Source organism: Paralichthys olivaceus, chromosome 11, assembly GCF_024713975.1.
Source record: "Paralichthys olivaceus isolate ysfri-2021 chromosome 11, ASM2471397v2, whole genome shotgun sequence".
Lineage (NCBI taxonomy): Eukaryota > Metazoa > Chordata > Actinopteri > Pleuronectiformes > Paralichthyidae > Paralichthys > Paralichthys olivaceus.
Genome location: NC_091103.1, coordinates 18,928,692 through 18,943,180, shown reverse-complemented (window position 1 = coordinate 18,943,180; position 14,489 = coordinate 18,928,692). Strand labels below are relative to the sequence as shown.

The following is a 14,489-nucleotide window of genomic DNA, read 5'->3' as shown; positions in this document are numbered from 1 at the left end:
ATACGTAATGACGAACAGGCTACGTCACAGATCGCCGGTAAATCTGAGCTGTGATTGGTTGTGTGAGTTTGAACCTTTGTGGCTCGAGTTTTCATTGTTGTTCGTTGTTTCATGAGCTGGTGCTGATGGTCCCACTGAGGTCACAGATATATTCAACAATGACCCACCACATTGTTTTGTTATTTGTAAAGATAAACAGGACACACATCTTTTTCGCTAGATTTTAGTGCTTCTGATCCTTATATCAATTTTAATATTTACAAAACATGTTTTTTTTCAATAACTACCATGTCATGTGACAGGCTGAGTGTAAGCCATAGGTGTAAACCAACGAAGTGTATTATTACCCTCGATAAACACCTGTATTTACTAGACTTTATTGTTTTTAGCATTTTATATGAAAATCTATGTTTTTTCAACACCTTCCATGTCATTAATTGTTAAACAAAAAAAAGATAGATGAAAATGTGGACTCTCACAGTTTACAAAGACATTCTAACCTAAACCATTAATTATGATATTCAGCAAATTAATCAAAAGTAAATAATCATGATTTTCTGCCCTACATTTTATAGCTCTATGTCTTGTGAATTTTACTCATGGATCAAGTTTTATCCTAAGCATATAAAAATGTTATGATAATTTGACTGATTCTTGATCTAAGAAGTATCTAAGTGATAAAAAGGTATTTTTCTTGAATTATGGTGCTGTAAAAAATACTTGGCACAAAATGTATCTCAAAATTGTACGTAAGCCAGTTTACCAATTGCTAACAGCTTATTTCAGTTTGTGTATTCAATGATACATTAGCCATCTCCCACTCTAGCAAATCAGACTATTATATACAACATTACTTTTTAAAGTAGCAGCAAGCGAACCACAAATACAGGCGAGAGTCTCTTGGGTTTTATTCAGGTTTATTAGAATCTTCAGAACTGACGATTTCACTCAGTCTGAGAGGAGGGAGGCTGACTGGAGATTTGAGGACAGCGCCAATGAAACCTAATGGTCTCATCATCTGCATGTGTTACACAAGTTGCATGTAGATGTAAATATACAGTTTAAACAGCAGATACTTGACTCAATTGGGGTGTGGTGATAGATCTGGATTAGCTTTTTCTTCTTAACTAAATAAATTAAGAAATACTGTTAAATAAACATACCAATGAAAATAATGTGAGTTAATCAAAAGTATACCTTACAGATATGGGGGTATGGAACATTTTACATAGGCACAGTTGAGTACTGAAGCAGAGCTGTACGCTGCATTCTTCTGTTTTCAGTCTTAATGTCACTCTTTTCGAAAACGATATTAGACTTCATATGATTTAGTTCATTTCCTCTCACTCTCCAGTTTAATTTCGATATGCCCGGCTCTCTCTAGTAGCGAGTACCAAATGCTGTTTTTTATGTTTTTCCACACAAATTGCTGCTGACTGATGAAAGTATTCCCGTTCAAGAAAAACTGTATCTTTTTATAGGTATTTTCTCTCAAAATAGATCATTGGTTAAAACAAGGTCCTTTGAGTGTTTATTGATCCTGACAGGTAAAAACTGTTTTGAAGAAGTTGTGCCACATAAGTTTAATGTACTCAATTTAATCTAATCTTGTCCTTCAGTACAGTTTCTAGACACTTTTACTTTATTTATTTCCATGTTTTGTGACTTCATACTTCTACTGTTACTATAACGGCTACAGTTTTTGTTACATTGCAGATTAGTGTTACAGATAAAAACGAAGATGTGGTTCAAGTTTAGATTAAACCAATGATGACACAGTACTTTTTTGTACTGCTACATTTTGTCAAGTAATAGGATCTGAATATGACTGCCAGCATTGCAATCAAATATAATTTGGTGTTCTTATTTTTCAAACATATTTGTTTTTTTGCCTGTTATTTGTTCATAAACATGATAAATAAAAGATATGTTAACATTTGAGTACTATATTTTTTTTAATAATTCTTTTCTCAATAACTATTGTATTAAAATCAAACAAAAATTAATGTGAACATTTTCTGTGATTCAGATGGATGTGCATTTGGTAGAGCTGAGCTCTAAGTGCTTGACAATTTTCAGATAATTTAAATATTTTAAATATGGTGCACAGATATTTTACACTGTAGCTGCCTACTGACAATGAATGACTTGTAATTATTTTTCACCCTATCCACTGTCATTACCCAAACAATAAACTTAAATCGCCTCAGAGATCCTTTACAAATTGTATCTGACAACGAAAACGGAATGGGACTCCCAGGGACAAAGGCTTATCAGTGTGTGGTGCTTTATACATATCATTCTGAAGGTCAGGGAAATAAAAAGGGAAGAGAGTCTCTTGTTTCATTGCAGGCACAATAATAATTTACCATTAGAATCCACGGTGACCATACAAACAATCTGTTCTATTTCAGCAGCTCATTTGATTTACAAATTGTTCGACTGCTTGTCGTCCCTGTGGCAAAGCAGCTTTCTTCTCGCCTCCCAAGTGGTGGAACGACTTTCCCACCATTCTTTGAACAGCAAAGTCACTCCTTATATATCATCCACACATGAATTAAATATTCTCTCTGTTAAAATAAACATCTCTGTACCCCTATTCCCTCAGTCACATCTCGGCGTGCCAAATCTTTATTGACTCCCTGCTTTGTACCTGAGGTCGTCCTTGTCTTTTTAATAGTGAAACAATATAACACTGGAAGGAATAGAAATTAGAGCACAACAAAAGAGTAAAACGTTATGAAGTAGTTTCTGGAAATGTTTTTCAAGAAGTTACTGAACTTGCCAAACTGATGTGAACACTTCTTCCTTGTATTCATGACCCAACTTCTTCTTTGGAAACTACATCTGGGCTGAGTACAGTGTTGACTCAACACTGTACTCAGCCCAAATGTAGTTTCAACACAGTTGAGTGTTGGAAGGTCCCACTCCAGGTTTATGTATCTAATCCATGCCCAACATCAAATACTGCAGGGGGGTGCAGGAGCCACTTTTATTCCCATACCTGGACAGAAATGTTTTTTGGCAACGTATGAAATGAAAAGAATAATAGCCAATTTTTCCTGTGAGTTCCAGTTCGCAGTTTTACAGACTTCTGCCAAATATTCAGGTTGAGTTAGCTTGAATAAATCAAATCAATTGAGAGCCATATAATTAAATAAATTGTGTTAAATATTTATATATATATTATTTTTTCTTTACACTTTAACCTTATTTGATTAAAATGCCCTCAAGTTATTTGATTTATTTTACATTAAAAAACACTTCATTAAATGTGACTTCACATTGACCTTATGTAATAAAGTTCCATGGAGATTTAATATGTAATTTAAACACAAAAGTCAGTGGTTAATTTATTTTTAGATTCTGACACGAACTATATCATTAACCTCATCATGTGTGATTGTTGTTGTGGCAGGAAACCTGTGATTTTAGTCAACAAACCAAAGTTTCATCACATATATTTAATGTCTCCTTTTCCATGCATGTGCTGGCTCTTTATTTTAGCTGCAGTGAAATACAGTAGAGAGAGAGCAAAGGGAAAGGAAGGAGGAGGAGAGATCCCTCCTCCTCCTTGTGAAAGGAGAGAGCAAAGGAGGGAGGAGGAATGAGGGAGAAGGGGGAGGGTAAACACACCCAGGCAGACAGAGCCATGTCTGACATCCTCGCTCAGTGAAAGAAGGACCGATACAAAGCCAGGGTGACCGAGCAGAGGAGAGATAGAGGGAAGGAGGCAGGGAGGGAGGGCAGAGGTAATACATGCAAAAAAAAAGAAAAGGGCTAAAAGAGATGCACAAGAGCTGCATCAGTTCTCGTGCACCAGGAACAAAAAACATTGTGTTCGTGAATGGGAGCTGGTGGTGAGAGCAGTGAGGAAGCAGCAGCCAGACTCCAGCCTCTGCTCTGTCTCTGCAGCCTCATGGGGAGGGCACAGGGCTTCTTCCTAGGATCTGGAGGTTTTTGTGTTTTCAGGGATATGTTGCAGGAGCGGATTTGAACGTGCTGTTGTTTGTGATTGAACACAGTGTGCGACGTGGAGGCTCCTGTGGTTGCAGCTGCTCTCAGGGCTGCTCCCCTCCCTGCTGCCTCCATGCTCCTGACAGGGAAGCAGGGCATCATCATCATCACCATCACCCAGATGCGGCGCCGCTGTATGGGAGGTTAATCCTGCAAACACCAGCATGGGAGCCAAACAGATGAAATGGTAAGAGAGGATTTTTTTTTAATTGTTGTTTGAACATTACAGTCTGTTGTTTGTCTGTGATGAATGAGAGCATCAGTGTAGAGAGATTTAAGGCCTGGATTCAACACACTACATATTTTATTTATCATCGGCATCTGAGTGTTAGTGTTAGAAATAAATATCACCATAGCAACCCACTGCTCCTCAAACTGCAGGTTATTGTTCAGTGTTTACAGTGAGGTAGGTGTGGGTGTGTCCCTTTGTGTATATATGTGTGTGTGTGTGTGTGTGTGTGTGTGTGTGTGTGTGTGTGTGTGTGTGTGTGTGTGCGCGCACGCGCGCGCGCGCGTGTGTGAGAGCTGAGCTGCCATTGCTATAGCAACCTCAATCTAACTTTCATATATAAAATATATATAAAATAAGGTTGAATGTTTGGATTGGGAAGATATTCTCTAAAAATCCAGCATCTTTTTCAAGATCTGATTAGACACAATGAGCATATACTTGAAAATGAACAGCTAAATCAAAGTCTTTTAACTGCTTATTTGTTTTTCATGCTGAGCACTGATGGATGGAGTATATTGATTATTATGGAATATACTCAAGTGAATTTGCAAACAATGTAAAAGTTCATAAAAAGTACTACATTTGAAAATAAGTAAAACAAATACAGAAGTATTATCAGCTAAATGTATTTGAAGTACTTAAAGGTCCAGTGTGTAAGATTTAGGTGAAAGGGAACTATTGGCAGACATTTAATGTAGAATAATCCTCATGATGTTTTCTAGTTCGTTTCATCTAAATTGTATGAATTGTAGTTTTCTTTACCCCAGAAAAGGCCCTTTATATTTAAATACTTTATATTTACACCGAGGGGACCCTCTCTACGGAGGCCGCCATGTTTTTTTAAATTAGTCTAGACCGAACAAACTAAACACCTTTTGAGTTTTTATAACAATTAAAGGCTACCAGTTTCTTTTTCATGTTTGGAAGGAGAGGGTGAGGTGAGGGGTGTTCAGCTGCAACATCGGTTTCAACCCTCGATATCACTAAATTCTACACAGTTATGTTTACCTTTAAAGTAAACATAACTGTTGAAGTAAACTCATACTTTAGATGCTCATACTTTTACATGTCCCTCCTGACTAATTTATAATCATTAATAACATTATTAGATTATTTATACCATTGCACCTATGAATAAGCAGGATTTAACAAATTCTTCTTATTGTGGTGAAGCTGGATGCTACTGTTACATTTATTGTGCAGTATTTTAGTCCATTAGTTCGACACTAATCTAAAGGGTTTTTAGATTATTCAAGTGGCATGAAAAGAGGAAAAGTATAAAGGTATGCTTTTTAAATTTGTAAATGTTTTAAGACGTTTGAGACAAATGAAATATTCACCCATTTTACCTCTTTAGGGCACAAACATTTATCAGCTAAAGCCAACTGAGAAGTGCATTGGGGAGATTTTTCTTTGGTAGAGCTGCTGACTACGTTTTAATTAAATAAAAATATGAAGAAGCATAAAACAGAAATACTTGAATTGCCTCAAAATGGGACTTAAGTCCAGTGCTGGGCTAAATATGTTTTGTTACTCTCTGCTGATGCTGTTTGGATGATGTTAATCTGTTGCACTGAAGCTCATCTCTTGCAAATCCCAGTGTTAAATCTGTGGTTTAGCCCATATGTTGTATGTAGACCTCTGTGTTCTGTTGGTGCCGCCGATCAACAAATAGCATCTAAGATAAATTAGTTAGAATTTGAACTGGACCCTGAGACAGGACCTAGGGGTTTCTGAATGCTAATGGCATGATTAGTGGGACGCCACCTCTCTGTGAAAAACAGGATAATCACAGCAGCATCTGATAAGACATGACCTGGTGCAATGAATGTTTCTGAGGAGGATCAATCTACCAGACGTTTCTCTGTGTGGTGATTGCAGCCTGAAAATGTCACATGATTACACTAAAAAAAGTCCAAATTACAGGCCACCAAATTATATATACTTTTCTTTAACCATGCAGCAGCCTGAAGGAAAGTTCCCCTTTCATTAGGTTCACCATGAGTCCAGACTGAAATATCTCAACAACTTTTCATAAATTACCATGCGATTTGCTGCACATATCCACATCCCCCCTAGAGTCGAACTGTAAAAACTTGACCTGCAAAACATTTCGATTAGCCTTAGTCATACTTTCATTTTATGTGTTTCACATACAATTTGAAGGTAAAACCCTCAAACTGCTTCATCTCGTTTTCAAGGGGATTCGTAGACATGAGAAACATAACTACTACTAACAAATACACACATTTGCAGTAATGATGATACTATAAAGATATACAAAGCAACACAAAGCAATAGGATAAATGATAAACACTTGACCAAAAACATGTATACATGCACAAGGCCTCTCCTGTGATCCCAAACCACACACTCTGTATTTCTGTCATCATCTGCACAAAACTTGGAATGATATAAATGATCACTGCCAAACAAACATTCTGTCAAAGTACTGATTTGACCTATAAATCAAACAAGAAGATCAATACATTGAAATGTTAAAAAAAAGCACAGTTGAGCTAAACAAGCGAAAAGTAACAGATCTGAGTGAGTTTGGTGAATTGGTCCAATCATGTGGGGATTTTAACTGAAAATCACATATTCCAGTTTCTGTAGGAATGATTGTAAAATAAAGAGGGTGTTGAGCACGTGAATCTAGAAGCTCTTTTTGCCAAATAGGGGGTAGTTAAAGTATTTGAAAACAAAATTCAACGATCATAAATACTCTAGAGTTATCTATACATGACGCAATCATGTATAAGATAGTACAAATCTACAAATGTTACATGTAAAGTACATATAAAGATGTGTTTCGGGGGTCAGTTATATGATACCACAATATTAAACTGATTGCATTGTGAGACTGATGATACAATCAATAGCTTATGTGGTGACAATAAATTCAGAATCAATCCAAAGTCACAATATGAAATAAATTAACTTCCATAAGCAGGTATAAAATTTGTGTTAAATGTTAATTCACATATGTTATTATCCTAACTTATGGTGAATGTTGTAGTTCAGAGAGACAGAAGTTGCACATTATAATTAATACATCAGTTATTTCATAGAGTCAATGGGAACATACATATGACAGATTATAGTTTTACTGTCTCTGGTGATATTTAGCGTTTGCTGAGTAATGCTGTTGCGATCCCAATCTTGCATCCTGGCACACGTATTGGAGGAACATGTCCAACCATGCAAATCCCTCAGGACATTCATTGGTTTCTAAATGCAGCTTTTTATTCCACAGTTAAATCCACAGTTTGTTTTTTCACATCTTAGTTTTAGCCTCAGGAGGAGGGCGATGAATTTTGGTGCTTTTCTCTCTCTCTCTTTGCTCGCACGCAGTTTAGATCGGTTTCCACAGATGCCAGCTTGTTTTTCCACACAGACAGAGGGAGAAAGACGGAATGGCCTGTTAAAGCACCATGCATAATGCCATAGGTCACAGATCACAGTGGCTGTATACTATTCCCACAAACAGATCAGAGTGAAGACGACAGTGGGCCTGAACCTCGAGCTACGAGCGATGCTCTCGGAAAACACAAAACACAGTATATTCATTCAAGCTGCAGGAAATCCAGCCTTTCAGGAGCCACATAAACATTATGTTTTGAAATTATGGCTGAAGGGGGAGCGAGCTATGTGAAGAATTTCCTGTTGGAAAAATGACAGTGTTGCAAATTCTTGCCCTCGCTGTGTATTTTCTGAACAGGTTTTGGTTCTGGTCTCTCATTCATTTTACAGATATGGTTTAAAATATTTAGCCCTGATAGGATTCTTTACATTTTTTGTGCTCTCTGGGAAGTTGTATATCTCCATTTTGTGCAGCTCGGCTTATTCATTGCTGTTCATTTGGCAGGAGATGCAAATACACTCACTCCTGCCTGTGCCCACCATCTGTTTCAGTCTCAGCTCCGCCAGCCCTGCTCACTCCCCCAAAGAGGAGTATGTTATCGCCCAGTTCACTGACACCCCTAAAGAGGAGACTGTCCATGATCAGGCGGAGGACCATGGGGAATCTTGCGAAGACAAATCTGAGCTGACAGAGAAGAAATCTGTCGCAGGTTGGTTGGATGCACGTCAGCTCTTGTGCAGTGAATCCAAACATCAGAAGAAAAAATAAAGCTCCCTCGCTTCATCTCCTTCTGTTTCTCTCTTCATCACAGAGGAGGTGTCTCTCTGTGGATTGTGTCCCTCCCTCGGGCTCAATGGGCAGGAGGAGGAGAAGTCCTGGGAGGAGCAGCTGGATGCCCACCAGGAGCATCTGGAGAAGGAGATGCAGGAGGCCAGGAGGATGGTGTTCCGCCTCCAGGTAAGTTTCTGGTGACAGAACACTTAAAAACAAAGCACATCGCTCAACACACACAGAAGGCACAAAGACTAAAGGAACATCAGAGGATGGCAGCAGCTTAAATTTAGCATTCAGTGAAATTATAGCCCGCTTCCACACTTAAAATCCTCTGCCCACGTCTGCAGGGTTTTGCACAACAATAATTTTACAAAATGGCGATTCTCTTCGAGTATCAGGGTCATTAACACCTCATTCTCTCTATACTCTAGTTCTATAATAAGTTTTGTGTGAGTGGAAATATTTGGAATATAATTAGTTTTCAGTAAAAACTTGAAAAAAGTTTAAGAAGACTTCCTGAGTCATACACTGTATCCGTGTCACATGAGTTGTGCCACTGCCCCGCCCCTTTAAGAGACGAGTGAAAAAAGTGAAAACAGATAATGGCCCATTCTTTTACTTTATTGTCACTGGTACATTTTGGACACATTAGTCACGAGCCGCAGACCTTTCAAACATTAGGGCTCTAAAATGTTATTTTCCAAACAGACAAATAAGGACGTAAAAGAACTTGCTTTGAGACCCGTCTCTGAGTCAGTGACACTCTCTCATGAGATCTGTCCACAAAGATATCTCTGTCTCTGCTTTCACTGCTGTGCTGCTGATGTCACTTTCCAATGGAGAAACACACATTTAAAGGGACTTATACACAGGACCGTGAATTATAGTTAGACTTAAGATCTTAAAGCTCATGGGCTTGGTAATCTTCAATTGATATTGCTATTATATTACTATTCTTGGAGGGAAAAGAGAAAACTCACATGATCCTGTACAGGGTTGATATCAGATATTAAACACACAGCTGCAAAATAAATCCCATATTTGTACTGTTTATAGTGATGTGTTCTTTTGTAATGTATTGTTTTTTATAAGGACATGTAATAGTTCAGTAATTAGTGTTAAAAAAACAAAGCTATGTGCAGCCAAGGGCTTAAATAACTAGTAAACATCACAGAAAAATGACCATTAATAATTAACAGACTTAGAAAGGTCTCTGGGATAAGTTGGGTAATTCAGACTGTTTATCAGGGGATGGCTTGATATGTGTGTGTGTGTGTGTGTGTGTGTAGTGGAGGGGAGAGTATGAAGTCTGTGTAAACTTCTGTTAGCTTTTCAATTGGATTTCAATCTGATTCAGTCCACTGAATTCACAGGCTTGATTAGCTGAAATGAAAAACTTGTTGTGCAGCCGAGTACAAAAGACCGGCTGCATTTACAAGTACAAATACACAAACATATATCAGGCGTCTCTGCCATGAAAATTTAATTACAACTGCTTGCATGTCTCTCCACTCGGTGTCTATACACAGTTTATATGTGCTTTTGTGTTTTTGTCCTCAGGCGCTGCTGCTCCACGGCTCCCTCCCTGAGGAGGACCAGGATGGATCTGTGAGCTTCGGAGAGAACCGGGCAAACGCTGAACAACAGCTGGTACGGTGCCCTCTCTCTGCTAACTTGAGAAAACAACACTTGCTCGTCGCTCTGTGAAGTGTCAGTGTCAGCCTGTCTGTTGTCGTGAGGATTGCCGGCGTCACTCCTCCTGAGAGGACTGAAACCTTTGTCTGATCGCGTTCCTCTTAAGAGGAGCACAAATGAATCTCTCTAATCTGCTGGCGGCTGTCGTGCAGGCTCGTCGTCTCCTCATGCATTCTGACAATTTTCCATCCTCTAATTATGTTCCTCATACTCTCTCCCTCTGAAGGTTCTAGTCCGCAGTCGTCTGGACCAAAGCATGGAGGAGGCCCTTGATCTCAAGGTACAGTACATACACTGTAAATGTAAATGTGATTAGGTTTATAACAGAAGAGCTGCCTTGTGAGCAAAGATATCCTTTCCCTAATGTCTTTGCATTTGTGCGTGTTTTAGAGGGAACTCCTGAGACACAAACAGGAGGTGCGACACATTCAGGCCATCAAGGTAAACCTCTCACTCTAATATTGTCCTTTGTGTGCAATTTAAAATAGATAAAAGGATATAACTCTGACTCTTCCACCTTCCTCAATTGATGATTCTGCAGTTTCGATCTCGCACAACATCCATTTTTCATTTCAGTACAAAGTAAAGTTGGGAGTTGGGTGTGTGCTGTCGATGTTGCAGGTGGATGCAGTGTTTCTGTATTCAGGTCTTCACCGGACGTTTCTTTGATCTCCCTCTCTCTCATTAGGATGCTCTGCAGCAGCGTCTGGCAGTGCAGGAGGACGCCGTGCTGCAGCTTAAGCAAGAACTGCTGAGATCCAACATGGCCAAAGATCAGCTGGAAGGGGAAAATGTGAGACAAATGATGATTTCCGCTTGACACGATATAATATATGCCCTGCTTGACCTATGGATGCAGGTTTATGTGACAGAGCGAGAGAGCGCTCGTATATCACACTGATGTATCTGTTTGCAGGCAGAGCTCAAACACAAGCTGAGCGAACAGAACAAATTGCTCAGTGAATATGAGGTATCGTCTTTTATTATTTACACTTCAGTGGATTCCTGAGATGTAGACACGCATACAAAGATTCACGTCGTCCATCTTTCTTGTCACAATTAGCAGCAGCTCGGGAGGAAGGAGAGAATTCTGCAGCAACAGCAACAAAAACTCGAGGACGCTCAACATAAAGCACATGAAGTCAGCCTTGCACGGGTATGGAACATGACATATTTCAAATATTTACTCAATAAATGTGGAGGTCAATTATATATAATATATGATGATATTTGTTATATTTATTTATTTATAGAGCGCTCAAAACTTAAGTCAGCCAATTAAGATCAGGGAATTGCAAAATCAAACATTTAATTGAATCAGCTAATAAAATGTATTATCGATTAACTGGATCAGGATGAAACAAGAAAAGAAAAAGACAATTTCAAAATAATTCAGTTAGTTCTTTCATTAAACTACGATTCAAGTAGAGATTTATTTTTTTATAATGTGACCACTCACTTCTGAAAACCCACCTTTAGTTGCCCTGTTTTATTTTAGGATCCTTATATCACTGCAACAGCTGTTTTCCATTTTGTAGCAGGTGAGCACACAGAGCAGAAATGTCACCGCTCATCTTTTCTGTTGTTTGAGAGAAGATGTTTCCAAGCATTTAAAACTAACCTGCTTAATTGACCAGGGTAAACCTAAGGCATGTTATTCTGTGTGGTAAAAGGTTGCAGTATTTTGTTTTTGGTAAAATACCTGACAAGAACACTTGTTTGTGTGAAAAAACTCAGCTGTGCACTGTATTTTTTATAAATACAGATAGTAGTAGGTTTGTTGGGGACTACTTTCAGCTGTGGATTAGTACACATTTGGTGCTCTAGGGAGTATTTTTGGCAGCAGGAGGGCATGTGTGAGTTAAAGTCAAAATAAACTACAGTACATGTATTAATCATAATGAAGAGAAACATGTCCCCCAGTGAAACAGTGTGGCTCATTGATGTTTGATGGAAAATGGAGAGAGAAATAAGCAAACGTTTTAAACCTACCACCTCTATTTTTAATGACTCTTCTCCTCATTATTTATTTAACATGTATTTTTACTGTGTCATCTGTTTGATAGTCATTCAGGAGTGAAAGTGGTGGTTACAGTAACTTAGTGGCTTCAACATCTCCTCCAGCATTCCAACACATAGCACCGGTTTGTATGCTTCTTTATTTCAACCTTTTTATCTTAAAACACTAAATGTTCAGATAAATATTTTAATTTGGATCTTCAAGTATTGAAGAAAAACTAAATTGATTAAATATGTTATGTGTGATGAAAATAAAGGCGGGGCATAGTGAGCACAAATTATAAGATACTAAGAATTAACAAGACATTCAAATAATTAAAATAATGCTGCACTTGTTCAGTATTTATTGGAAGAGTCAAAACAACGATGCTAAGCTAGATTTAAACGATTATTAAGTATTCAACGTGAATGAATGAGTCTAAAATTGCACTTATTATCTCATTTGTTTGACAATGAGTGTATTTTTATACATCTTGTTTTCCCTTTGTATCAACACCAAACTACATTTATAGAAAGTGTATGACTATCAGGAGTCTGTGACTGCAGGGTGAAGAGCTGCAGCTGGTCAGGGAGGCACTTCGTAGTTTGAGGGACAGTTTTTCTGGCCACGATCCCCAACATCACACCCTGGACACTCTGGAACAGGGCATGTCCAGCCTCATGGACCGATTACACACTTTTGACACCCAGCGCAGACAGGACCGAGGGGTAAACACGCACACACGCACACACCAAATACAAAGCAACATGTCACCTGATGGATGAGGAGTCAACAACAATGATATCTGTCAGTGTGACGTGATTTACTTGTTCTTCTTCTAGGAGGAATTTAAATCACCAGGTCGCAGAGCCAACCCGACAGACCGTGACTCCTGGCCGACGAGCTCGAGTGAGACAAACAAATTACTCGCTTTGTTTAGGATTTGTCATCGTCCCAACATCTCCACAGCAACTTCCAAATCAAATTGTGCATTTTGCCTATGCTGCTATGTACAGAGAAGGTCTCACTGGCAGTGGGGCTACAGCCATTTTAGAATCGGATTGTGAAAAACAATGATTTGTTGTGTTTTTAAATATTTCTAGAAATGGCGCACTCACACAGCAGCCCGGGATTGGATTCCGCCGTTTCAACCAAAGTGCTCTACTTCACGGATCGCTCGCTCACCCCGTTTCTGATCAACATCCCAAAAAGGTGAAAATCGATTTCAGGTTTATATGATAGTGTTATTGTTTGAACCCTCACTAGAGATGCTTTAGTGGCTGTGCTGGTTAAATGTTTATCCTTAGACCGGCCTAATGCCTCTGTGGGTGGTTGTGTGTACAGATCATGACTGACAGTGTGTGTTTACAGGCTGGGCGAGGTGACACTGCGAGACTTCAAGGCCGCTATAGACAGACAAGGCAGTTTCAGATACCACTTCAAGGCCCTTGACCCAGAGTTTGGCACAGTGAAAGAGGAAGTAGGTGGAGGAGCACTTCATTTCACATCAGCTTCAACACGCAAATGTAAAATGTCAGGTTAAGACAAAGAAATGCTAAAAAAAGCTGTGTCTGTTCTGTACTTGAAAACACGGTGAGGTGATTGATTTTCATCCCAGAGAATTAGGTCAAACTGAGCAGCTATTTTCAGTTCCCAGGTGGACATTTGTGCTGTTCAGTGTATGAGTCTCTCTTGGATGTGTAAATGCTTGATGTTGGCTCTTCAGGTATTCCAGGACGGAGCAGTCGTGCCTGGCTGGGAGGGGAAGATCGTGGCGTGGGTGGAGGAGGACCACGGCGAGCGGAGGTAGAGCCCAAAAACAAGAGAGCACCACAGCAAACCTCAGTTGTTCCCACTGGACCAGAAAAATAAATAACGTGTGATGCCATAAGAAATAATAACACAGTTAACTGGGACCAATAGTTAAAATACAATTTCAGTGTAAAACAATGTCTTTAAATGAATGTTTCATATGAAGAATTTGACTTGAATCTCACATTTGGATACTTTTGTTTATTTAATTTTTTTTAATTTTTTAAAGAATGAGTATCAGACACTTTTTGCAGCTCATACATTAATATGTGGGACTAAAAGTTAATGGTCAGTAAACTTGAAACTCTGAATTATATAAAAAAAAAGGTGATTTACAATAAATAACTAATTGGATAAGCTAAAAAAAGAAGCTGTTATCAGTGCTGACTGACATTTTTCACACGTTCCAGATTGCCAAATAGTGTTGTTGTTATTCCACATCCATTGTGATGTTTTAATAAAGGCAAATTACTGCATGGATCATTTTGTTGTCAGTTATTCCCCCGGCGTTCTGCACTGACTGTACACCAGCTCCTAACCATTATACGCCTCGACTTGTACACCCACACATTAATAAACAAAACCCACAGATTGTC

General features: G+C 38.7%; 1 protein-coding gene across 2 annotated transcripts; it reads left to right on the top strand.

Annotated features, from left to right (window-relative positions):
* Positions 1 to 3,593: 3,593 nt before the first annotated feature.
* Positions 3,594 to 14,373, top strand: dixdc1a (DIX domain containing 1a). Of its 2 annotated transcripts, none has more exons than XM_020088234.2 (16): positions 3,594 to 3,752; positions 4,026 to 4,204; positions 8,165 to 8,322; positions 8,425 to 8,570; positions 9,948 to 10,037; positions 10,309 to 10,362; positions 10,473 to 10,523; positions 10,771 to 10,875; positions 10,999 to 11,052; positions 11,149 to 11,238; positions 12,149 to 12,226; positions 12,648 to 12,809; positions 12,924 to 12,990; positions 13,185 to 13,293; positions 13,453 to 13,561; positions 13,808 to 14,373. In XM_020088234.2, the coding sequence occupies exons 2-16, from the start codon at positions 4,182 to 4,184 to the stop codon at positions 13,889 to 13,891; spliced, it is 1,380 nt and encodes a 459-aa protein (XP_019943793.2). In that variant the 5' UTR covers positions 3,594 to 3,752; positions 4,026 to 4,181; the 3' UTR covers positions 13,892 to 14,373. The 2 variants fall into 2 exon arrangements, with proteins under 2 accessions (XP_019943793.2, XP_019943792.2); XM_020088233.2 differs by having other exon boundaries at positions 11,146 to 11,238.
* The last annotated feature ends 116 nt before the right edge of the window (positions 14,374 to 14,489 follow it).

Coding starts and splice junctions, on each gene's coding strand:
- dixdc1a (XM_020088233.2), top strand. CDS start 4,182: ATGGGAGCCAAACAGATGAAATG. Junction 11,239..12,148: donor ATGAAGTCAGCCTTGCACGG/GTATGGAACATG, acceptor TCTGTTTGATAG/TCATTCAGGAGTGAAAGTGG. Junction 12,810..12,923: donor AGCGCAGACAGGACCGAGGG/GTAAACACGCAC, acceptor TTCTTCTTCTAG/GAGGAATTTAAATCACCAGG.